This window comes from Coregonus clupeaformis, chromosome 19 (genome assembly GCF_020615455.1).
Source record: "Coregonus clupeaformis isolate EN_2021a chromosome 19, ASM2061545v1, whole genome shotgun sequence".
Lineage (NCBI taxonomy): Eukaryota > Metazoa > Chordata > Actinopteri > Salmoniformes > Salmonidae > Coregonus > Coregonus clupeaformis.
In genome coordinates this window covers 45540101-45566154 of record NC_059210.1, presented here as the reverse complement: position 1 = coordinate 45566154, position 26054 = coordinate 45540101, and the positions used below count along the sequence as shown (strand labels likewise).

Here is a 26054-nt window from a genome sequence, read left to right as displayed (position 1 = left end):
CAAAATGTTATGTGAAAATGAACACTTGCAAAGCACACTGGGTATAATTCTAGTGATCTCTGTCCCCAAACAAGGCCAAATTTGATTACAATAAAAATTATTTGGACAATAAGCATTTGTGCAAAAAAAAAAATTAATTGGTTCAGTGGGTACTGAGGGAACATAGGGCTGAGGGAATATAGGGCTGGGGGAATATAGGGTTGAGGGAACATAGGGCTGAGGGAATATAGGGCTGAGGGAAAATAGGGTTGTGGGAACATAGGGCTGAGGGAATATAGGGCCCAGGGAACATAGGGTTGAGGGGACATAGGGTTGAGGGAACATAGGGCTGAGGGAATATAGGGTTGAGGGAACATAGGGCTGAGGGAATATAAGGTTGGGGGAACATAGAGCTGAGGGAATATAGGGCTGAGGGAACATAGGGCTGAGGGAATATAGGGCTGAGGGAACATCAAATCAAATCATATTTTATTTGTCACATACACGTGTTTAGCAGATGTTATTGCGGGTGTAGCGAAATGCTTGTGCTTCTAGCTCTGACAGTGCAGTAACATCTAACAAGTAATATCTAACAATTTCACAACATATACCCAATTCACACAAATCTAGTAAGGAATGGAATTTAAGAATATATACATATACATATATGGACAAGCAATGACAGAGCGGCATGGACTAAGATACAGTAGAATATTATAGAATAGAATACAGTATATACATATGAGATGAGTAGTGCAAGATATGTAAACATTATTAAATTGACTAGTGTTCCATTTCTTAAAGTGGCCAGTGATTTCAATAGGCAGCAGCAGCAGCCTCTAATGTGCTAGTGATGGCTATTTAACAGTCTGATGGCCTTGAGATAGAAGCTGTTTTTCATTCTCTCAGTCCCAGCTTTGATGCACCTGTATTGACCTCGCCTTCTGGATGATAGCAGGGTGAACAGGCAGTGTCTCGGGTGGTTGATGTCCTTGATGATCTTTTTGGCCTTCCTGTGACATCGGGTGCTGTAGGTGTCTTGGAGGGCGGGTAGTTTTCCCCCGGTAATGCGTTCGGCAGACCGCACCACCCTCTGAGGAGCCCTGCGGTTGCGGGCGGTGCAGTTGCCGTACCAGGCGGTGATACAGCCCGACAGGATGCTCTCAATTGTGCATCTGTAAAAGTTTGTGAGGGTTTTAGGTGCCAAGCCAAATTTATTCAGCCTCCTGAGGTTGAAGAGGCTCTGTTGCGCAATAGAGTTGAGGGAACATAGGGCTGAGGGAATATAGGGCTGAGGGAATATAGGGCCCAGGGAACATAAGTTGAAGGAACATAGGGCCCAGGGAACATATGACTGAAGGAACATAAGGCTGAGGGAACATAGGGCTGAGGGTACACTATAAACCAGCAAGAGTGGCCAACTCTTCTCCTAGAGAACTATGGTACATACCGGAGTTTTCTCCATCCCTGCTCTAACACATCTGATTATAATAGTCAGCTGATTGGCTGATTTGGGTGTGATAGAGTAGGCCAGGCCTAGACCTGGAACAAAAGCCTGTTTTTATGTTTTCAAGTTATAACCAGTAACTTTCCTGGAAGAGGGTTGGCCACCCGTCATACAGTGAACATAAGCAAGACAAGGCAGGCAGTAGGTGTCACATAGATCAGTTGACAGAATTTTAATGATTCAAGGTATGAATCTTCAAAAAGCAAACATAGAGAGTAGGATGGGGTGATGGGAAAACCTGCCACGGCCAGGCAAAAAGTACAGTGATATAGTGACCTCTTGTGGTAGACCACGGACTTTTTCATTTCTCAAACACTGGTGACGACGTTCAAATGCGCCTACTGTCTCGGTAATCACATGATTTTTATGTTGCGTCAGTTGTGTAGTGTAGCAAACTCTAGCAGCTATTTTCTCAATGATACAGGGAATATCACATAACGTTGGAGAATATGAGACGTGCAGAAGCTAGTGAACACGTAGAGTAATTTTGTGGAATCCTTAGGCCTCGACCTTGAACACTTTTTTAAAGCGAAGTAGTTAGATAGATAGCTAACGTTAAGCACGTTTCCTTTTCATGACTAACTTCTGCTTGTTGTACCAGTCAGTCAGAATGGGTCATTTTCTATATCTCACCACCTTACTGTACCTGCTTGTTACGAGTTGCTCGGGCTCCCCTCCCTCGAATTTCATCCTCCTGTTCGCGGACGACATGGGGTTCGGCGACCTAGGATGCTACGGCCATCCCACCTCGCTCACCCCAAACCTGGACCGATTGGCGGCCGACGGACTGAGATTCACCGACTTCTACTCCACCAGTCCCGTATGCAGCCCCTCCAGGTAGTAACTAACTAGCAACATATTACAGTAACAATAGCTAATATCCGTATCAAAATCAGGAGGCGGTGGGGTATTTATGAGGAACAATTCTATTGATTGGGGGTGAGTGAGGTTGGCAGTGAAAAAAAAATCGAGCTATTGGTCACGTGCACAGGATACAGCAGGGGTACTCAACTACTCAGTGTTGCCAACTTAGCGACTTTGTCTCTATATTTAGCGAGTTTTCAGACCCCTCTATCATCTACATATCGTTCTTACTCTTCTCAAAGAGCAGCGGGGGCCCTCTATATTTATTGAGTTTTCAGACCCCTCTATCATCTACATATAGTTCTTACTCTTCTCAACGAGCAGCGGGGGCCCCACCCCCCCACCCGTCCCATGGCCCCACCCCGTCCCATGGGCCCCCCCCCACCCCGTCCCATGGGCCCCCACCCCCCACCCGGTCCCATGGGCCCCATCCCGTCCCCACAAAATGTACATTAAATTAGACTAAAATTTGAATTAATTACAACTTCTTTCGAATGTAAACATGTGCAACATTGCATCAACATTGCTGAAGAACAAAAGTGGTTGCATTCTTATTTATGCAAAAAGTGCACTGTGAAACATTGTACATGGGCCTTTTTTTCTTCTTCTGGAGAACAAAATAGTTGAACCAAAATAATCATCTGAATGCACAGAACGTCACTGTGAGCCATGCAATATTCATGTATAAGTCACTCTGGGCCTTGCCCTGCATTAATGAGAGAAATGACACTTTCTGTCTCCTGCCAGTGTTTTGAACTTTGGCACAAATGGTGTGAGATCAACTCTGAGACACTGGTGCAGGTGTTCATTGGTGAGCCTGGTGCGGTATTTGTTTTGAATAAAGTTCATTGTGGAGAAGGCTGATTCACAGCTGTATGTGGAGCCAAACATGGTCTGGATGTATAGTGCCAGTTTCTTGAGAACAGGGAAATCAGCTGCAGGCACCATCTTTCCCCAGAAAGTGACAGGGTCACAATCACCAGCCTGCTCCTTCAAAGCCACAATTTCTTGCAGATCAATCAACTCCATTTGCAGTGATGCAACATCTAGCCATCTGAAAATCTGTTTTGCTTTTTCTGACAACTTTGTTACATTTGTGACCAAGAAGGGGTTCTGGATGAGCAGCAGCAGTTCTCTTCCAACAGTGAAGTCATCAAAGCGAGCCTTGAAGTTATCCATCAACTTCTGGATGAAATCAACATGGTTGGGAACATCTTTGTCTCCCTGCGTTTGCACCAAAAGATTGCGGAAGTGGACAAGTTCTCCCTGGAGATCATTCTTGAAAAGCTCCACTTTCTTCTGGAAAGCCCGGACTGCTGTTATCATATCACACACTGTGTTGTCCCATCCCTGCAGCTTAACATTCAGTTGATTAAAGTGTGATGTAATGTCTGTGAAAAATGCAACTGTTTCCATCTTCTCATCTTCCAAAAACTTGAGTTGCCTTGTCACCCTTTTGCTCTGATAAGAAAGCTTTGCTTTCCTCCTGAATGGCCCAAAAGTGTTCCAAAACCCTGCCTTTGCTGAGCCATCTCACATTGTTGTGCAGTAGTAAGTCATCAAAATGGGCATTGACCTCTGTCAGAATGCCTTGTAGCAGGCGGTGTTGTAGGGATGATGTTGCTCTCAAAAAGTTGATCAGTTTCGTCATCATTGTCTTGACCTCAGAATAATATTTTCCCAGACTGGCAGGACAGATTGATGGATGATGCAGTGATATGATGTCAGGTCAGGGTGGTCCTCTTTCAAATGTGCATCCAGTCCCCTCCCTCATCCTATCATGGCTGGAGCTCCATCTGTGGTGATGGAGACCACTGACTTCAGATCTATCCCGCTTTTTGCCAGCATCCCTTTGATGGCCTCACGGATATCCTCTCCCCGTGTGTGTGCTTCTAAATTTGTTAAGCCCAACAGCTCCTCACAGAATTATTTATTTGTTTCATTATAAAATCTGACAAACACCAGACACTGGGCATTATCAGTGTTAACTGTTTCTTCATCCACAGCTAATTTAAATGCATGGTGCATTCTGAATGGCCTCATCAAGTTGTGAAGTTAAATCTTCAGCTAATATTTCAGTTCTCCTCATTGCTGTGGAATCTTGACAGTGGGATCGGTTTGATCTTTTCCCTGAGCTCATCTTTTTGTTCACCTTCAAGCAAGGTGTCAGCAACTTCACACATGCATTTCTTTACCATCTCAGCGTCTGAAAATAGTTTTTTTGTGTTTTCCCAAAACACAAGCTATCCTCAGTGAACACTCAATTGCACGTTGTTGGGCTGTCAGGGAATTGACAAGGACTTTGGTGGAACTCTCATATTGGGATTGGAGTTGGTTAACGCGGCCTCTTGTATTTGCATACAGTGGGGAAAAAAGTATTTAGTCAGCCACCAATTGTGCAAGTTCTCCCACTTAAAAAGATGAGAGAGGCCTGTAATTTTCATCATAGGTACACGTCAACTATGACAGACAAAATGAGAAAAAAAATCCAGAAAATCACATTGTAGGATTTCTTTATGAATTTATTTCCAAATTATGGTGGAAAATAACTATTTGGTCAATAACAAAAGTTTCTCAATACTTTGTTATATACCCTTTGTTGGCAATGACACAGGTCAAACGTTTTCTGTAAGTCTTCACAGGGTTTTCACACACTGTTGCTGGTATTTTGGCCCATTCCTCCATGCAGATCTCTGTTTTGGGGCTGTCGCTGGGCAACACAGACTTTCAACTCCCTCCAAAGATTTTCTATGGGGTTGAGATCTGGAGACTGGCTAGGCCACTCCAGGACCTTGAAATGCTTCTTACGAAGCCACTCCTTCGTTGCCCGGGCGGTGTGTTTGGGATCATTGTCATGCTGAAAGACCCAGCCACGTTTCATCTTCAATGCCCTTGCTGATGGAAGGAGGTTTTCACTCAAAATCTCACGATACATGGCCCCATTCATTTGTTCCTTTACACGGATCAGTCGTCCTGGTCCCTTTGCAGAAAAACAGCCCCAAAGCATGATGTTTCCACCCCCATGCTTCACAGTAGGTATGGTGTTCTTTGGATGCAACTCAGCATTCTTTGTCCTCCAAACACGACGAGTTGAGTTTTTACCAAAAAGTTCTATTTTGGTTTCATCTGAACATATGATATTCTCCCAATCCTCTTCTGGATCATCCAAATGCACTCTAGCAAACTTCAGACGGGCCTGGACATGTACTGGCTTAAGCAGGGGGACACGTCTGGCACTGCAGGATTTGAGTCCCTGGCGGCGTAGTGTGTTACTGATGGTAGGCTTTGTTACTTTGGTCCCAGCTCTCTGCAGGTCATTCACTAGGTCCCCCCGTGTGGTTCTGGGATTTTTGCTCACCGTTCTTGTAATCATTTTGACCCCACGGGGTGAGATCTTGCGTGGAGCCCCAGATCGAGGGAGATTATCAGTGGTCTTGTATGTCTTCCATTTCCTAATAATTGCTCCCACAGTTGATTTCTTCAAACCAAGCTGCTTACATATTGCAGATTCAGTCTTCCCAGCCTGGTGCAGGTCTACAATTTTGTTTCTGGTGTCCTTTGACAGCTCTTTGGTCTTGGCCATAGTGGAGTTTGGAGTGTGGCTGTTTGAGGTTGTGGACAGGTGTCTTTTATACTGATAACAAGTTCAAACAGGTGCCATTAATACAGGTAACGAGTGGAGGACAGAGGAGCCTCTTAAAGAAGAAGTTACAGGTCTGTGAGAGCCAGAAATCTTGCTTGTTTGTAGGTGACCAAATACTTATTTTCCACCATAATTTGCAAATAAATTCATTAAAAATCCTACAATGTGATTTTCTGGAGAAAAAAAATCTAAATTTGTCTGTCATAGTTGACGTGTACCTATGATGAAAATTACAGGCCTCTCATCTTTTTAAGTGGGAGAACTTGCACAATTGGTGGCTGACTAAAAACTTTTTTCCCCCACTGTTCATTGATAGAAGATACAATCTATCTGCAATATTAAGCTGATCCCCCAAAAAAAAAAACATCCTCCAGCATGACCGGTTTGGCGGTGGGTCAGTCATGGTGTGGGGTGGCATTTCTTTGGGGGGCTGCACAGCCCTCCATGTGCTCGCCAGAGGTAGCCTGACTGCCATTAGGTACCAAGATGAGATCCTCAGACCCCTTGTGAGACCATATGCTGCTGCGGTTGGCCCTGGGTTCCTCCTAATGCAAGACAATGCTAGACCTCATGTGGCTGGAGTGTGTCAGCAGTTCCTGCAAGAGGAAGGCATTGATGCTATGGACTGGCCCGCCCGTTCCCCAGACCTGAATCCAATTGAGCACATCTGGGACATCATGTCTCGCTCCATCCACCAACGCCACGTTGCACCACAGACTGTCCAGGAGTTGGCGGATGCTTTAGTCCAGGTCTGGGAGGAGATCCCTCAGGAGACCATCCGCCACCTCATCAGGAGCATGCCCAGGCGTTGTAGGGAGGTCATACAGGCACGTGGAGGCCACACACACTACTGAGCCTCATTTTGACTTGTTTTAAGGACATTACATCAAAGTTGGATCAGCCTGTAGTGTGGTTTTCCACTTTAATTTTGAGGGTGACTCCAAATCCAGACCTCCATGGGTTGATACATTTGATTTCCATTGAAAATTTTTGTGTGATTTTGTTGTCAGCACATTCAACTATGTAAATAAAAAAGTATTTAATAAGATTATTTCATTCATTCAGATCTAGGATGTGTTATTTTAGTGTTCCATTATTTTTTTGAGCAGTGTATTTTCACATTTGTCACAAACTCCATATAGACCGTTAGAAACTTCTAGATAATCACATCAAAGAATACTTCAGTTAGTTTAACAATCCTCATTCAACCCAAATCAGCCTCTCCTTCATTCTCTCAGCGGAACCAAAAAAACATACTGTAATTTCCTAGGAGACTGCCATGCCTGTCCCAGAAAACACACTCTTCCACTACTTTCTACAATAACATCAAGCTCTATTTACCCCTTATAAATACTCTCCTGAGGATATTCATTATCACCTCTATGCTTACCTATTATTATTTCATTCAATGTTAGTAACATTCAATGTTAATAATTAAACACTTGCATCAAATATCCACTTCTGATAATGTTTTTAAAATGTAGTTCGCCTTTTTTAAATGTCATTTTGGTGCCATGATTCAAAATGTTACATGTCATTGGCTCCATCTCCTGGTCGTTTTGAGTAATTCATTTTATGGCGATTTATTACGTCAAAAGGTCCGTAACCCATTCCTCTCTTTTATAATGTCTTTCACACTACGGGACTAAAAACCCACTATCTTTATAATGTACCATACATTAAGGATGCCTTCAGCCCACTCTCTTTATGATGTCTGTAACATCAAGGGTTTACCTGAGTCCATCCAATGGAATCATCCACTCTCTTTATAATAGAATCTTTTAAATCATATTAAAGGTGCCCTGCGCCTTATCTCTCACTATTCTGTTGCATTTACTCCTTACTTCGACCACACCTTAATTTGAATCATAGCACCATGTAATAGTCAAATTATATATATTCCTCCTTACATCCTACTAAATAACTCAATACCACTCATCGTCCCCCTTCAAAAATATTGAATTTTAAAGTTCGTTACAGTTCAGCTTTACCATAGATAAGCAGAAGTCTGCTTACCTGTTAGTTGAGCTGTGAACTGCATCCTGTTCGTTTAGACGCCAATCTGTTATGATGAGTTTCTCAGGTATCAAAGAATCAAGGATGCAAGGATATACTTAGACATTCTGTGGAGATTTCATACCAAGTATTTATTGAATCACGAGCTCGTGGGTTCATCTAACCAACGGACATAGCTTTGCCCTTCGTCAGTTGAACTCTTGACCAAAGGAAACACTCTACCTTATATACCCTTCTATTACCATGTTCCTGGCATACATCTGGCAAGTCTCCATGGGCACTCCCTGTCTTTGATGTTCATCACTCTTTACCCCAAGTCACTAACCTAAACATCACTCATGATATCCTAAACATCAGTAATCTCCTTTGACGTAATGGAATGTAGACTTTCTGTCTCCTAACCACTTATCTAGTAACTCTAACCTGTTCCCCACGATACTATGACATGACATCATTATACCATAAAAACATCATATCAGTTATGCATATGCTTTCCATATTTCTTCTGTAAGAAGCATTTCAATGTAGACCTATCCATAGGCCAATTACCACAAGTGTAAGGGGTTAAGGTGCAGGTATACAGCTTAGGGTTAGTTGTTCAACAGTTATGGCCTGGGGGTAAAAGCTATCTTGAAACCTGTTGGTCTGAGACTTAATGCTCCGGTAGTGCCTGCCAGAAGGTATCAGAGAGAGCGGACCATAGCTGGTGGCTGGAGTCCTTGACGATCTTCCGTGCCTTCCTCAGACACTGCCTGGTGTAGATGTCCTGCATGGCTGGTAGCTCGCCCCAGTGATGGTCTGGTCAGTCTTCACCACCCTCTGTAGAGCCTTGCGGTTCAGGGCATTGCAGTTGCCGTACCAGGCAGTGATGCAGCCAGACAGAATGCACTCAATGGTGCACCTGTAAAAGTTCCTGAGGATCTAAGGGGCCATGCCAAACCTCTTCAACAGTATGATGGGTACACTGAGCTCCTGACCCCCACTCCCCCCCCCCCCCCAGAGGTCGTCAGCAAACTTGATGATAGAGTTGCCGTTGTTTGGCCACATGTGAGTGAACAGGAAGGGACTAAGCACCCCCCCCTGTTCCAGAGGTGTTGTTGCCTACCCTAACCATCTGGGGTCTGCCTGTCAGGAAGTCCAGGATCCACGATTTCAGTCACTTGAACTATAACCTCACTGACAAAGTTTTCTGAATTGAATGTAATATCTGATCAAAGACACACTGTGCAGCGCAATATCTATTTTGTTTTCTTCAATCATTTGTATCAATGTTTTAAATAAATTAAATTATGATTGTATTTTCCCATCAGGGCGTCTTTGCTGACAGGGCGCTACCAGACCCGTTCAGGGGTGTACCCGGGGGTGTTCTACCCTGGTTCCCGCGGGGGTCTACCGCTGAACGAGACCACCATAGCGGAGGTGCTAAAGCCCCTGGGCTATGCCACGGCAGCCATGGGGAAATGGCACCTGGGGGTGGGGGAGAACGGGATGTACCTGCCCACCCGACAGGGCTTTGACCACTACCTGGGGGTCCCCTACTCCCATGACATGGTCAGTGTGTTCACTGGTAGTTGTTAATTGATTGGGTGATTGGTTGGGCGATAGATTGGTTAACTGGTAGTTACTATACTGAACCAAAATATAAACGCAAACATGTAAAGTGTTGGTCCCATGTTTAATTAGCTGAAGAAAAAAAATCCTAGAAATATCCGTACGCACAAAAAGCTTGTGCACAAATTCTCAAGTTTTGAGGAGTGTGCAATTGGCATGCTGACTGCAGGATATGTCGACCAGAGCTGTTGCCAGAGAATTGAATGTTAATTCCTCTACCATAAGCCACCTCCAATGTCGTTTTAGAGAATTTGGCAGTACGTCCAACCGGCCTCACAACTGCAGACGACGTCTAACCACGCCAGCCCAGGACCTCCACATCCGGCTTCTTCACATACGGGATTGTCTGAGACCAGCCACCTGGACAGTTGATGAAACCGTGGGTTTGCACAACTGAAGAATTTCTGCACAAACTGTCAGACACCGTCTCAGGAAGCTCATCTGCGTGCTCGGCGTCTTCACCAGGGTCTTGACCTGACTGCAGTTCGGCGTCGTGACCAACTTCAGTAGGCAAATGCTCACCTTAGATGGCCATTGCCGTGCTGGAGAAGTGTGCTCTTCACGGATGAATCCCAGTTTCAACTATACCGGGCAAATGACAGACATGGCGTCGTGTGGGAGAGTTGTTTGTGGATGTCAACATTGTGAACAGAGTGCCCCATGGTGGAGCTGGGGTTATGGTATGGGCAGGCATAAGCTACGGACAACGAACACAATTGCATTTTATCGATTTGCAATTTGAATGCACAGAGATACCGTGACGAGATCCTGAGGCCCATTGTCGTGCCATTCATCTGCTGCCATCACCTCATGTTTCAGCATGATAATGCACAGCTCCATGTCGCAAGGATCTGTACACAATTCCTGGAAGCTGAAAATGTCCCAGTTCTTCCATGGCCTGCATACTCACCAGACATGTCACCCGTTGAGCATGTTTGGGATGCTCTTGATCGACGTGTACGACAGTGTTCCAGTTCCCGCCAATATCCAGAAACTTTGCACAGCCATTGAAGAGGAGTGGGACAACATTCCACAATCATCAGCCTGATCAACTCTATGTGAAGGAGATGGTGATCACACCAGATACTGACTGGTTTTCTGATCCACGTCCCTACTTTTTAAAAAAGGTATCTGTGACCAACAGATGCATATCCGTATTCCCAGTCATGTGAAATCCATAGATTAGGGCCTAATTTATTTCAATTGACTGATTTCCTTATATGAACTGTAACTCAGTAAAATCTTTTTAATTGTTGCGTCTATATTTTTGTTCAGTGTACAGTTCATTCGGAAAGTATTCCGACCCCTTGACTTTTTCCACATTTTGTTAAGTTACAGCCTTAATCTAAAATGGATTCAATCGTTTTTTCCCCTCATTAGTCCACATAAAATACCCCATAATGCCAAAGCAAAAACAGGTTTATAGAAAATGTAGCAAATAATAATAAAATAACAAAAATGAAATCACATTTACATAAGAATTCAGACCCTTTACTCTGTACTTTGTTGAAGCACCTTTGGCAGCGATTACAGCCTTGATTCTTCTTGGGTATAACGCTACAAGCTTGGCCCACCTGTATTTGGGGAGTTTCTCCCACTCTTCTCTACAGATCCTCTCAAGCTCTGTCAAGTTGGATGGGGAGCGTCGCTGCACAGCTATTTTCAGGTCTTTCCAGAAATATTTGTTTGGGTTCAAGTCCAGGCTCTGGCTAGGCCACTCAAGGACATTCAGAGACTTGTCCCGAAGCCACTCCTGCGTTGTCTTGGCTGTGTGCTTAGGGTTGTTGTCTTGTTGACTTTAGAAGGTGAACTTTTGCCATAGTCTGAGGTCCTGAGCGCTCTGGAGCAGGTTTTCATCAAGGATCTCTCTGTACTTTGCTCTGTTCATCTTAGCCTCAATCCTGACTAGTCTCCCAGTCCCTGCTGCTGAAAACCGTGCCCACAGCATGATGCTGCCACCACCATGCTTCACTGTAGGGATGGTTCCAGGTTTCCCCCAGATGTGACGCTTGTCAATCAGGCCAAAGAGTTCAATCTTGGTTTCATCAGACCAGAGAATCTTGTTTCTCATGGTCTGAGAGTCTTTAGGTGCCTTTTGGCAAACTCCAAGCGGGCTGTCATGTGACTTTTTACTAAGGAGTGGCTTCCGTCTGGCCACTCTACCATAAAGGCCTGATTTGGTGGAGTGCTGCAGAGATGGTTTTCCTTCTGGAAGGTTCTCCAATCTCCACAGAGGAACTCTGAAACTCTGTCAGAGTGACCATCGGGTTCTTGGTCACCTCCCTACCAAGGCCCTTCTCGCCCGATTGCTCAGTCTTTGTGGTTCCAAACGTCTTCCATTTAAGAATGATGGAGGCCACTGTGTTTTTGGGGACCTTCAATGCTGCAGAAATGTTGTGTTACCCTTCCCCAGATCTGTGCCTTGAGACAATCCTGTCTCGGAGCTCTACGGACAATTCCTTCGACCTCATGGCTTGGTTTTTGCTCTGACATGCACTGTCAACTGTGGGACCTTTATATAGACAGGTGTGTGCCTTTCCAAATCATGTCCAATCAATTAAATTTACCACAGGTGGACTCCAAGTTGCAGAAACATCTCAAGGATGATAAATGGAAACAGGATGCACCTGAGCTCAATTTCGAGTCTCATAGAAAAGGGTCTGAATAATTATGTAAATAAGGTATTTCAGCTTTGTAATTTTTTGTAAATGTGCAACATTTCTAAAAACCTGTTTTTGCTTTGTCATTATGGGGTATTGTGTGTAGATTGAGACATTTTTATTTAATACATTTTAGAATAGGGCTGTAACGTAACAATGTGGAAAAAGTCAAGAGGTCTGAATACTTTCCGAAGGCACTGTATACAGTGAGGGGAAAAAAGTATTTGATCCCCTGCTGATTTTGTACGTTTGCCTACTGACAAAGAAATCATCAGTCTATAATTTTAATGGTAGGTTTATTTGAACAGTGAGAGACAGAATAACAACAAAAAAATCCAGAAAACGCATTTCAAAAATGTTATAAATTGATTTGCATTTGTAATGAGGGAAATAAGTATTTTACCCCCTCTCAATCAGAAAGATTTCTGGCTCCCAGGTGTCTTTTATACAGGTAACGAGCTGAGATTAGGAGCACACTCTTAAAGGGAGTGCTCCTAATCTCAGCTTGTCACCTGTATAAAAGACACCTGTCCACAGAAACAATCAATCAATCCGATTCCAAACTCTCCACCATGGCCAAGACCAAAGAGCTTTCCAAGGATGTCAGGGACAAGATTGTAGACCTACACAAGGCTGGAATGGGCTACAAGACCATCGCCAAGCAGCTTGGTGAGAAGGTGACAACAGTTGGTGTGATTATTCGCAAATGGAAGAAACACAAAATAACTGTCAATCTCCCTCGGCCTGGGGCTCCATGCAAGATCTCACCTTGTGGAGTTACAATAATCATGAGAACGGTGAGGAATCAGCCCAGAACTACACGGGAGGATCTTGTCAATGATCTCAAGGCAGCTGGGACCATAGTCACCAAGAAAACAACACACTACACCGTGGTAACACACTACGCCGTGAATGACTGAAATCCTGCAGCGCCCGCAAGGTCCCCCTGCTCAAGAAAGCACATATACAGGGCCGTCTGAAGTTTGCCAATGAACATCTGAATGATTCAGAGGAGAACTGGGTGAAAGTGTTGTGGTCAGATGAGACCAAAATCGAGCTCTTTGGCATCAACTCAACTCGCCGTGTTTGGAGGAGGAGGAATTATGCCTATGACCCCAAGAACACCATCCCCACTGTCAAAATGGAGGTGGAAACATTATGCTTTGGGGGTGTTTTTCTGCTAAGGGGACAGGACAACTTCACAGCATCAAAGGGATGATGGACAGGGCCATGTACCGTCACATCTTGGGTGAGAACCTCCTTCCCTCAGCCAGGGCATTGAAAATGCGTCGTGGGTGGGTATTCCAGCATGACAATGACCCAAAACACACGGCCAAGGCAACAAAGGAGTGGCTCAAGAAGGAGCACATTAAGGTCCTGGAGTGGCCTAGCCAGTCTCCAGTCCTTAATCCCATAGAAAATCTGTGGAGGGAGCTGAAGGTTCGAGTTGCCAAATGTCAGCCTCGAAACCTTAATGACTTGGAGAAGATCTGCAAAGAGGAGTGGAACAAAATCCCTCCTGAGATGTGTGCAAACCTGGTGGCCAACTACAATAAACGTCTGACCTCTGTGTTTGCCAACAAGGGTTTTGCCACCAAGTACTAAGTCATGTTTTGCAGAGGGGTCAAATACTTATTCCCTCATTAAAATGCAAATCAATTTATAACATTTTTTACATGCGTTTTTCTGGAATTTTTGTTGTTATTCTGTCTCTCACTGTTCAAATAAACCTACCATTAAAATTATAGACTGATCATGTCTTTGTCAGTGGGCAAACGTACAAAATCAGCAGGGGATCAAATACTTTTTTCCCTCACTGTATTGTCAGTGTCTCTCTTACATTTTTTTGGTCTTCATTGCCACAGCTAAGGGAGAGAAAGGACATTGACACTTTTGTCTTAGTTTGCTCTCTTTCTCAATCTTGCTATCATCCTCTTCTCCCTCTCTGCCTCCCCCTTTGTTTGTATCTCTCTTAACTCTCTCTCCTTGTCTCTTTCTTTCTTAGGGACCCTGTCAGAACCTGACATGTTTCCCTCCGGACGTTAAATGCTTCGGACACTGTGACGTCGGCGTGGTAACCATCCCACTAATGCACAATGATGTTATCAAGCAGCAGCCTGTGGACTTCCTGGATCTGGAGAGGGCTTACAGCGACTTCGCCACAGACTTCATCACCCAGTCTACCAGGAAGAAACAACCCTTCTTCCTCTACTACCCCTCTCATGTAATCGTCTCTTCTTACTCTACTACTCTCTCATGTAATAATCTCTTCTTCCTCTACTACCCTCCCATGTGGGAAGCTAGCAATCATTTCAAGTTCAAAGGTAGTGGTTGCTCCTCCAACAACTTTCCAGGTGAACAGCCCCCCCCCTCTGTCCTCCAGCACACCCACTACCCCCAGTATGCAGGCCCAGCAGCGGCAGGGCGGTCTCGTAGGGGTCCGTTTGGTGATGCTCTGCTGGAGTTTGACTCTACAGTAGGGAACCTGCTCTCAGCTCTGGAACAGACTGGAGTCCTCAACAACACTCTCATACTGTTCACTGCTGATAATGGGTAGGAACTATGTTGGTGTTTGTGATGGTGTGTCAGTGTAGTTTACTAGTAGCGTGTATGGATATTATGTAATAGTTTAGTTGCCTACCGTGTTTGTGTTTACTACTGGTTTTACAACAAATGTGAAAGGACTAAGAGCCTTTCACATTTCAACTTTTGGTGAATCTCTCTCCGCTCCCTCTCTCTACCCATCCAGACCTGAGTTGATGCGTATGTCTCGGGGGGGTAATGCTGGCCCTCTGAAGTGTGGTAAGGGCACAACCTACGAAGGGGGCATGAGAGAACCTGCCATCGCTTACTGGCCTGGGACCATCACACCAGGTCTGTCAGGAGAGATATGTAGTCCTTTCAACTACAAAATACATGCATCATCACACTCACCCACCCATATTGGCTGAATGTTGTAGCCTTCAAGATTCCTTGTTTAATTTTAAAGTTACATTTTTTGCAGGCTTATCAAACTGCTGACGGGTGTGTATGGGGGTATTCACAGAGCAGGAGTTAGTTGGTTTGGGCACATTTAGCCAGCCCCCCCACCACATTTTGTTACAGCCTTATTCTAAAATGTATTAAATGTTTTTTTTGCCCTCATCAATCTACACACAATACCCCATAATGACAAAGCAAAAACAAGTTTAAAAAAATAAAACTGAAATATCACATTTACATAAGTATTCAGACCCTTTACTCTGTACTTTGTTGAAGCACCTTTGGCAGCGATTACAGCCTTGATTCTTCTTGGGTATAACGCTACAAGCTTGGCACACCTGTATTTGGGGAGTTTCTCCCATTCTTCTCTGCAGATCCTCTCAAGCTCTGTCAGGTTGGATGGGGAGCGTCGCTGCACAGCTATTTTCAGGTCTCTCCAGGGTTCAAGTCCGGGCTCTGGCTAGGCCACTCAAGGACATTCAGAGACTTGTCCCGAAGCCACTCCTGCATTGTCTTGGCTGTGTGCTTAGGGTTGTTGTCCTGTTAGAAGGTGAACTTTTGCCATAGTCTGAGGTCCTGAGCGCTCTGGAGCAGGTTTTCATCAAGGATCTCTCTGTACTTTGCTTCGTTAATCTTTGCCTCGATTCTGTCTCCCAGTCCCTGCCGCTGAAAAACATCCCCACAGCATGATGCTGCCATCACCATGCTACACCGTAGGGATGGTGCCAGGTTTCCTCCAGACGTGACACTTGGCATTCAGGCCAAAGAGTTAAAATCTTGGTTTCATCAGACCAGACAATCTTGTTTCTCATGGTCTTAGGTGCCTTTTGGCAAACTCCAAGCGGGCTGTCATATGCCTTTTACTGAGGAGTGGCTTCCGTCTGGCCACTCTACCGTAAAGGCCTGATTGGTGGAGTGCTGCAGAGATGGTTGTCCTTCTGGAAGGTTCTACCATCTCCACAGAGGAACTCTAGAGCTTTGTCAGAGTGACCATCAGGTTCTTGGTCAGCTCCCTGTACCAAGGCTCTTCTCCCCCGATTGCTCAGTTTGGCCGGGCGGCCAGCTTTAAGAAGAGTCTTGGTGGTTCCAAAATTCTTCCATTTAAGAATGATGGAGGCCACTGTGTTCTTGGGGACCTTCTATGCTGCAGACATTTTTTGGTACCCTTCACCAGATCTGTGCCTCGACACAATCCTGTCTCAGAGCTCTACGGACAATTCCTTCAACCTCAAGGCTTGGTTTTTTGCTCTGACATGCACTGTCAACTGTGGGACCTTATATAGACAGGTGTGTGCCTTCCCAAATCATGTCCAATCAATTGAATTTACCACAGGTGACTCCAATCAAGTTGTAGAAACATCTCAAGGATGGTCAATGGAAACAGGGTGCACCTGAGCTCAAATCGGAGGGCCTGTTGTCTGGACCTATGGCAGTCTCTATGGGGGTGCCACCGGGTTCAATTCTCGGGCCGACTCTTTTCTCTGTGTATATCAATGATGTCGCTCTTGCTGCTGGTGACTCTCAGATCCACCTCTATGCAGACGACACCATTTTGTATACATCTGGCCCTTCACTGTGTTAACAAACCTCCAAACAAGCTTCAATGCCATACAACACTCCTTCCGTAGCCTCCAACTGCTCTTAAACACTAGTAAAACTAAATGCATGCTCTTCAATCGAACGCTGCTGTTACCCGCCCACCCGACTAGAATCACTACTCTCGGCGGGTCTGACCTAGAGTATGTGGACAACTACAAATACCTAGGTGTCTGGTTAGACTGTAAACTAGCCTTCCAGACTCACATTAAGCATCTCCAATCCAAAGTTAAATCTAGAATCGGCTTCCTATTTCGCAACAAAGCCTCCTTCACTCATGCTGCCAAACATGCCCTCGTTAAACTGACTATCCTACCGATCCTTGACTTCGGAGATATAGCCTCCAACACTCTACTCAGCAAATTGGATGTAGTCTATCACAGTGCCATCCGTTTTGTCACCAAAGCCCCATATACTACCCACCACTGTGACCTGTACGCTCTTGTTGGCTGGTCCTCACTACATATTCGTCGCCAAACCCACTGGCTCCAGGTCATCTATAAATCACTGCTAGGCAAATCCCTGCCTTATCTTAGCTCATTGGTCACCATAGCAACACCCACCCGTAGTATGCGCTCCAGCAGGTATATCTCACTGGTCATCCCCAAAGCCAACACCTCCTTTGGCCGCCATTCCTTCCAGTTCTCTGCTGCCAATGACTGGAACAAACTGCAAAAATCTCCGAAGCTGGAGACTCTTATCTCCCTCACTAACTTTAAGCATCAGTTGTCAGAGCAGCTTACCGATCACTGCACCTGTACACAGCCCATCTGAAATTAGCCCACCCAACTACCTCATCCCCATATTGTTATTTATTTTGCTCATTTGCACCCCAGTATGTCTATTTGCACATCATCTCTTGCACGTCTATCATTCCAGTGTTAATACTAAATTGTAATTATTTTGCACTATGGCCTATTTATTGCCTTACCTCCATAACTTGCTATATTTGCACACACTGTATATACAGTATCTCACAAAAGTGAGTACACCCCTCACATTTTTGTAAATATTTGAGTATATATTTTCATGTGACAACACTGAAGAAATGACACTTTGCTACAATGTAAAGTATTGAGTGTACAGCTTGTATAACAGTGTAAATTTGCTGTCCCCTCAAAATAACACACAGCCATTAATGTCTAAACCGCTGGCAACAAAAGTGAGTACACCCCTAAGTGAAAAAGTCCAAATTGGGCCCAATTAGCCATTTTCCCTCCCCGGTGTCATGTCACTCGTTAGTGTTACAAGGTCTCAGGTGTGAATGGGGAGCAGGTGTGTTACATTTGGTGTCATCGCTCTCACACTCCCTTATACTGGTCACTGGAAGTTCAACATGGCACCTCATGGCAAATAACTCTCTGAGGATCTGAAAAAAAGAATTGTTGCTCTACATAAAGATGGGCTATAAGAAGATTGCCAAGACCCTGAAACTGAGCTGCAGCACAGTGGCCAAGACCATACAGCGGTTTAACAGGACAGGTTCCACTCAGAACAGGCCTCGCCATGGTCGACCAAAGAAGTTGAGTGCACGTGCTCAGCGTCATATCCAGAGGTTGCCTTTGGGAAATTGACGTATGAGTGCTGCTAGCATTGCTGCAGAGGTTGAAGGGGTGGGGGGTCAGTCTGTCAGTGCTCAGACTATATGCCGCACACTGCATCAAATGGGTCTGCATGGCTGTCGTCCCAGAAGGAAGCCTCTTCTAAAGATGATGCACAAGAAAGCCCGCAAACAGTTTGCTGAAGACAAGCAGACTAAGGACATGGATTACTGGAACCATGTCCTGTGGTCTGATGAGACCAAGAAACGTATTTGGTTCAGATGGTGTCAAGTGTGTGTGGCGGCAACCAGGTGAGGAGTACAAAGACAAGTGTGTCTTGCCTACAGTCAAGCATGGTGGTGGGAGTGTCATGGTCTGGGGCTGCATGAGTGCTGCCGGCACTGGGGAGCTACAGTTCATTGAGTGAACCATTAATGCCAACATGTACTGTGTCATACTGAAGCAGAGCTGGAAAATGATGGTGGCCACACAAAATATTGACACTTTGGGCCCAATTTGGATATTTTCATTTAGGGGTGTACTCACTTTTGTTGCCAGCAGTTTAGACATTAATGGCTGTGTGTTATGTTATTTTGAGGGGACAGCAAATGTACACTGTTATACAAGCTGTACACTCACTACTTTACATTGTAGCAAAGTGTCATTTCTTCAGTGTTGTCACATGAAAAGATATACTCAAATATTTGCAAAAATGTGAGGGGTGTACTCACTTTGGTGAGATACTGTATATTTTCTGTTGTATTTTTTACTTTGTTTTGTTTACCCCATATATAACTCTGTTGTTTTTTATCACACTGCTTTGCTTTATCTTGGCCAGGTCGCAGTTGTAAATGAGAACTTGTTCTCAACTGGTTTACCTGGTTAAATAAAGGTGAAATAAAAATAAAATGTCATGTCTCATAGCAAAGGGTCTGAATACTAATGTAAATAAGGTATTATTTTCTTATTTTCTTCATTCGCAAAAATGTCAAACCTATTTTTTGCTTTGTCAGTATGTCGTTATTGTGTGTAGATTGCTGAGGAAAATGTTTTATTTAATCCATTTTAGAATAAGGCTGTAACGTAACACAATTTGGAAAAAGTAAAGGGGTCTGAATACTTTCCGAATGCACTGTACATCTAATTTGAACTACATTTCCTAGGGGTCACCCATGAGCTGGCCAGCACCCTGGACGTCATGCCCACCATCGCAGGGCTGGCGGGGGCCAAACTACCAATGGTGCAGCTGGACGGCGTGGACATGATGGACATCTTGGTCAACCACGGACCGGTATGAGAGACGGTATTCACTTCATACTCAGAGTGTAGTTAAATGCCATTTGGGCTGAAGAATAGAAGCATAATGTGTTCTTGACTTAAACACTTGCTCCCTGTGTGCCTGGACATTGTTATTCATACCTTTTTAACTTCCTGTGTTGTAGAGTAAGAGAGAGGCCATGATGTTCTACCCTACAGACCCTAATGAGCAGTACGGCCTGTTCGCTCTCAGGCTGGGCAAATACAAGGCTCACTTCTACACACGCGGTAACTGTCATTACTGCAGAATAGGGTACTCCAAAGTTCCTGTTTTGTGTTCCTGATGTGATTGCTGTGCTCTTTTGTAATTAGCCTTTTAACAACAAGATGCATTCCTAAACAATATGGCAAAGGGGCCAGCAAGAGGCTGAAATGGAACCTGGCCTAAATCTAAAATCTCTATCTGAACCACCTTCCCTCGTTGTCTGTCCCTCAGGTGCAGGCCACAGTGAGACCACCCCAGACCAGGACTGTCACATAATCTCCTTCCTGAAGCCCCATGATCCTCCCCTGCTGTTTGACCTGGAGTCTGACCCCAGTGAGAACTACCCCTTGTCCCCACTGGGACGCCCCGACCTGCAGGCCCTGCTGCAGAGGATAGGCGCGGTCAAGGAACAGTTTGAAGCCTCCATGGAGTTTGGGGAGAGCCAGATCGGGAAAGGAAGCGACCCTGATCTAGAGCCCTGCTGCACCCCACACTGCACCCCCAAACCTTCGTGCTGCCAGTGTGGCTGATGCAACCTCAAACCTACAGTATTGCTTGTACTATACCTTTTGTAAGACTAGTTCTAGTACCTCTATTACTGTGGATGGGGTACCCCAAACGTAACCTCTGAAAGTGTGGAAAGACAGTTATTTAAGCCATATGAGAGACTGTGGGAAGCAGCACTTTATCAAACATTAGAAATGGTACATCCAGTATGGCCACTGTTCCACATGAGTGTCTGATCTAGCAATTCTAATTTTATGGATGAGGGCAGCCTCATGTGGACAAACCCTGCATTCCAGTGACAACAACACCCAAAGACTACTGTAATGGGCCCAGTTTCCGAAAAGCATCTTAAGGCTAAGTTCATCGTTAGAACCTTCGTAGGAGCATCATTAAATCTCCGAGCTGTTTCCCAAAACCATTGTTACTAAAGTTGCACTTGAAAACACTTGTCACTTACCGACTGCCTCAGACCTTTATACACAGAAGACCTCTGCTAAACATAAAATCAAGATGTTTATCTGTCTCTGTGACCGCTGGGAACTTCACAACGAAGTTGACTACAAATACAAAGTTGCCAATGTCACTGCAATTTTTACAAACAAGCGAAGGATAAAAAGATGCTTCAAATGACATCTGAGATAACTGCATTAAAATAATAATTGCCTACAGTATAGGCTACAGGCCTATATAATTCAATAATATTTAAATACATTTCATGTTCATTCAATTGAGTTCTATTTAGTTCATTTTAGGCTGTCTAATTTTTGCCTTAAAATATTTCATGATGTGTTACAACCTCACAATGATGTGTGCCAGATCTTGCGTTATTATAGCGCAAGCATTAGAATAAGCCACCTCAACATTTGCAGTAATAGGTGATATCTTCCGTCAACAGTATTGTGGAATAATTCTGTTAATGTCAGATTTGAAAGGAGAACGCGGATCTGGGAGCAGCGCTGCCTTTCTTTTGATCCTATCAGTATCGACACTATGCCTCAACGACGCACTTAGCAACTGTTCTCCATAAGTGGTGTTTTGGGAAACGCATGTTACATCTTCGGCCGTTGCATCGTTAAAACACTCGTAAGCCTAAATTCCATCGCTATCAGGAAACCGGGCCCTGGCTAGTTTTACGAAAGACAGAGTGTGTGTATTCTTTTTAAATGCAGGAGTATATTAATACACTATTTTATAGTGAGAGAGAATGTAACATCTTAAACCAAGGAGAAGTGGTAGCTAAGTTCAAACCTATCTTTGCTAACTAGACAGACCTTCATGTATCAAATTGTACAAAGTTGAAGTGAATGGTATTTTACAGATGACAATTATTTTATATAGCCTAGCTACTCTATAATCAGGTTGTTGATCCGAACTTCAGATACATGATTGTAACTTGGACCTAAATCATGCATTAATGTTGACATCTGAATTACAGTGGCAGATCTGAATGTAAGATTTGACCCTATAAATGAACAGATGATTCATAGAAACTATTATTGTGATCCAGTAGCACGGTCACACAAGCACAAGAAAGAGACAGTCAGACGCATTTGGACATCAAGCATATATTTTATTCATAAGACCTAACCCATGACAAGGCAGATTGTATTTTTTTAAACTTTTAGATTTGTACAAGTCCTCATTTTTTAAAGATACAGTATAGATACATTTGTTTTTGTCACATACTGAAGCTCTAGTTATACAGTGAAGAATCTTGTTTGTTTATGTATTAAAGTCCAAAGTTTAGATTAACTGGATGTTTGAGCTGCTATACAGGACTAGGGAATCATTGGGGGTTGGTTGGTGTACTGTAGCTATCAGGGAAGATGGAAGGGATTCAACTAAGCTCTTACAAGACAGAAAAATAAAAGACAAAACAAACTGGTACAGGTAAGAGATGGAGCATGTCTGGAGCTCAAAGCCATGGGCTACATTGGCAAGATGCGATAGGTTCCCGTATGAAAGCTGTTTTTAATTGGTTCAGCTCCACTACTCTGCTCTATCAGCAGATTGGCCAGCGATTGGGTGGGTATGTCATTGGATCTCAGCAAGGTCAACGGTGACACTACATGTGTACCCTAATGATGATTTCACATGTCACAGATGTGCCTAAAGGGGTGCTGCTAAAGCCTGTATGTGGGGTGAATGTCTGAGTTGGCAAGAACTCAAAATGTCACCTTTGTGGTTGACGTAGAGACAACGAGTGGAAACGCAACAAACTCAAATTAAAACAAGAACCGGTCATTTAAAAATTATTTTCCGACCGTGGTTTTCATGTTTGTCATAATTTTTGAATTTATCTTATTTTAAATATTAATTTCAATAACATACTTAACGTAAAGGGGACAGTACAATCTTCTCAACTCTTTATAGTATTTACAGGATCTAACTGACAGCGAAACACATTTAGATTACACACTCCCCACTGTCACTAATGATAAACTGGTCACCATGGAGGTGGCACGACTCAACTTATCACCAGCAGATCAACGATGCTCTTGTCTACATTATCCTTTTTTGGCTGTTTAATATTTGTTGAAGAATAAAAGCATTAGAAGAAGTGAGTCCCTTGTCTACTCTACTGTACTCAACCTGATATCGGGGATTGCAGTAGGATTCCTGTTTCAATTAATTCTGTGTTCTCCACCTCTACTCCATATGTTTGATGTTGTACTGTAGGCTACAGTATGCTAATTGAACTGGAAAAGACAACTGTAAAAAGTATAATGTCCTACTTTAAGTAAGCAAACCATGTACTGTATATTGGCTTACCTATGACCAGAGGGAAATCAAGGAGTACATTTGGAAAGGTAATTTGTCAGGCAGAATATGAGCCATTAGCCAATATGAGACACTGTAAAATCAACTTCTAAAACTGTGCTGGTCAGACCAAAGAAAGTACCTCTTTTAATGGCCTCACAAACCCTCACCACTTCAATATCAAACTTTTTTCTAACTTAAACTGATCCACCTCAAAGTGAAGGTGGAGGGACACAAGAGAAGAATGCACCACTACATTCTAAGCATTATCTATCTGATGTCTTTACTGTGGCCTTATTCTCAGTGGACTCATCAACATAAACGGGCCGACACCTGTACAATAGTGTTTCCTGTGAGGAAGTAGTATAATATAATAATAATATACCATTTAGCAGACACTTTTATCCAAAGCGACTTACAGTCATGCGTGCATACCTTTTTTTTGTGTGTATGGGTGGTCCCGGGGATCAAACCCACTACCTTGGCGTTACAAGCGCCCGGTTCTACCAGCTGAGCTACAGAGGACCACCCATACACAAAAAAAAAATGTATGCACGCATGACTGTAAGTCGCTTTGGATAGTAGTGTTGAATTATCGGACCCGTGGGATTATGGCTTCTGAAGAGGACCAACTGTCCTCGACCTGATATTCAGACTGATTATCTCTAAACATTGGGTAGTATCTGTACATCAGGACACTTCATTGTTGGATCAGATGGAAATGAATATAACTGGTCATTTCTATTATACTGTATTTCCACCATTAGAAGTCCAGAAGCTAAATTATTATTTATTCTCGCTCTCTGTTCCCAACGTGCTGACAGTTTTCACCCCAGTTTCCATAGCAACCTCTTCCTGCCATTCAGCTGTGTCTGGAGATTTGATTAGTGAAGCTGTTTTCCGGTGACAGATGACTACTGCGACTGTTCTGGAACATGGTAGTCAGGGCTTACTTTCAGATCAACATTGTCAACTTAAGTCAGAACCTTTTAATTGTCAAAATGACCAACATGATGAAGAGCCTCCATTGCAAAACTGAGGCTTCATTCCATTTTGGCCCCTAGTCCCTTCCCCTAGCTCATATTCAGTATTTACACACAGATCTGAAAGAATCTGGATAGGTGTAAGAAATATGATGGAAACTCCATTTAGCTCCATTGAAGGGCTAAGTGTGGCCATCACCACATCGCTCACACCTGCCCGGTTCTTTCAGATCTGACGCCAGCAAATTTCAAAACTATGGATTTCAAAATGGTGGACTTCAAATAAGCTAGGGGAAGGGACTAGAGAAGTGAAATGTAACCAGGCATATGCCACAACACAACCAGTGAAAGGATAAGCTCTCTGAAATAGTCCCACTCCCACCAATGGTTCCCGACCCACCGTTTGATAAACACTGGGCTAAAACATCATCCCTCTCTTCCTTCCTATTTCATTTTCTTTCTTCTCTTCATCTTGTTTGATTATTGGTTGTGGATGCTACTTACATAGTTTATATGCATGAGGTGTCTGTATTTCTCTACTGCCTATACATATATTTACAGAACACACAATGTCTCAAATACAATAAAGGGGTTAGCTCGGACCAAGACTGTACTCTCGCTCTACTTCGCTCCAATGTAACTATCAGTCTAACAGCAGTTTGTCGATATTGAGCAATTACATATTTACACCAAACCACATCTGACCAAATAATATGATCCAGGTCCTCTTCAATGTTGAGCTGGTTTTGTGTCCTAATAGCTCTGTGTGTGTTTGTGTGTGCATTACCCTCCTAACCATGCATTGGAACATGTGAAAAAGCAGTAGTAGGAATGTAATTGTTGTACTTGTTTTTTAAACCGAGGATGCATCATATCTAAAATAACAGGTGCCAAGCCTCTTATTCCTATAACTGTATCATAGAAAAAAAGGTCAAAGAAATAGGCAATCCATCTAGAAGAGGGAAAATAAACAAACAAATGAATCAATAAATAAAACACGTAGCATACTGTAGAACTGAAATTAACATTTCAGTTTTAGAGAGAGATATAGGGGGTATTTTGCAATGGAGAGAAGAAGAGCCACCAGCATCTGGTGATTGAGATTGATAAACATACAAGCAGCAGCAGGAGGAAGAAGAGAAGACTGTTGTCATGGCAACACTTCCTACTTCCTGCCTGCTCTACTCCAGGTAGATGTCTTCAGTGGGGCAGGCGTACTCCAGGTGCTCCTGGTAATACTCCTGGAAAGCCCGTCTAGAGAGGGAGACAGACAACGGAGGGATTAGTTTAGCAAACAATGTCCAACTAAATCACCCAGAGATAATGTCTCCGCCAGACTCACACCATGGTTCTAGTCCAAGATGAGCCTCAGCTTAGTACATTTCCCCATACCATCATTACTGTATAATCATGACTGTTAATGTCTGAAGCCTTTCTGTCCCCTACCCTGACTCACTCACCAGCCCATCCCTGCTCTGCTATGTCGACCTTGAACAATGGCCATCTTTCATAATTCAAACCCGATATGCCTGATTCAGACAAGATTAACAGGACAGGAACTGCGGTCATTATAAACCCCAGCTCATTCTCTCTCTCTCTCTCTCTCTGAGAATGACTCAATACTTTTTTATGTACTTTCTTCTCGTCTCCATCGTACCAACTGAACTAAAGGGCTTAATAGGTAGGCTATGGTTTCCACCATTATTATTCCGACCACAGTATGCCAGTTTTTTCACATCAGCAGTAATGACAGAGATTGGGAGATAAAGCTGTGAAAGCATTGTTAGATTACTGGAGAACAGCCAATGCTACAACTTCAATAAAACACATAATGCTGTGGAGAGACAGAGTATCGGAGAGTGCTTTCCTTATCACTCATCATC

General features: G+C 43.8%; 2 protein-coding genes across 3 annotated transcripts in view; one reads left to right on the top strand and one right to left on the bottom strand.

Annotated features, from left to right (window-relative positions):
- The first annotated feature begins 1793 nt into the window (after positions 1–1793).
- Positions 1794–22683, top strand: arsa (arylsulfatase A). The gene is made up of 8 exons (XM_041837610.2): positions 1794–2323; positions 9320–9560; positions 14286–14504; positions 14664–14833; positions 15030–15154; positions 19563–19690; positions 19842–19944; positions 20153–22683. Exons 1-8 carry the CDS (start codon positions 2061–2063, stop codon positions 20449–20451), a joined length of 1548 nt encoding a protein of 515 aa, XP_041693544.1. The 5' UTR covers positions 1794–2060; the 3' UTR covers positions 20452–22683.
- Positions 22684–23699: 1016 nt separating this feature from the next.
- Positions 23700–26054, bottom strand: part of mapk8ip2 (mitogen-activated protein kinase 8 interacting protein 2) — a 107236-nt gene continuing 104881 nt past the window's right edge. For both annotated transcript variants that reach the window (XM_041837605.2, XM_041837607.2), the window contains exon 14: positions 23700–25425. In XM_041837605.2, the coding sequence (XP_041693539.1) occupies positions 25353–25425 (73 nt within the window). In that variant the 3' untranslated portion in view covers positions 23700–25352. The remainder of the gene's footprint in view (positions 25426–26054) is intronic.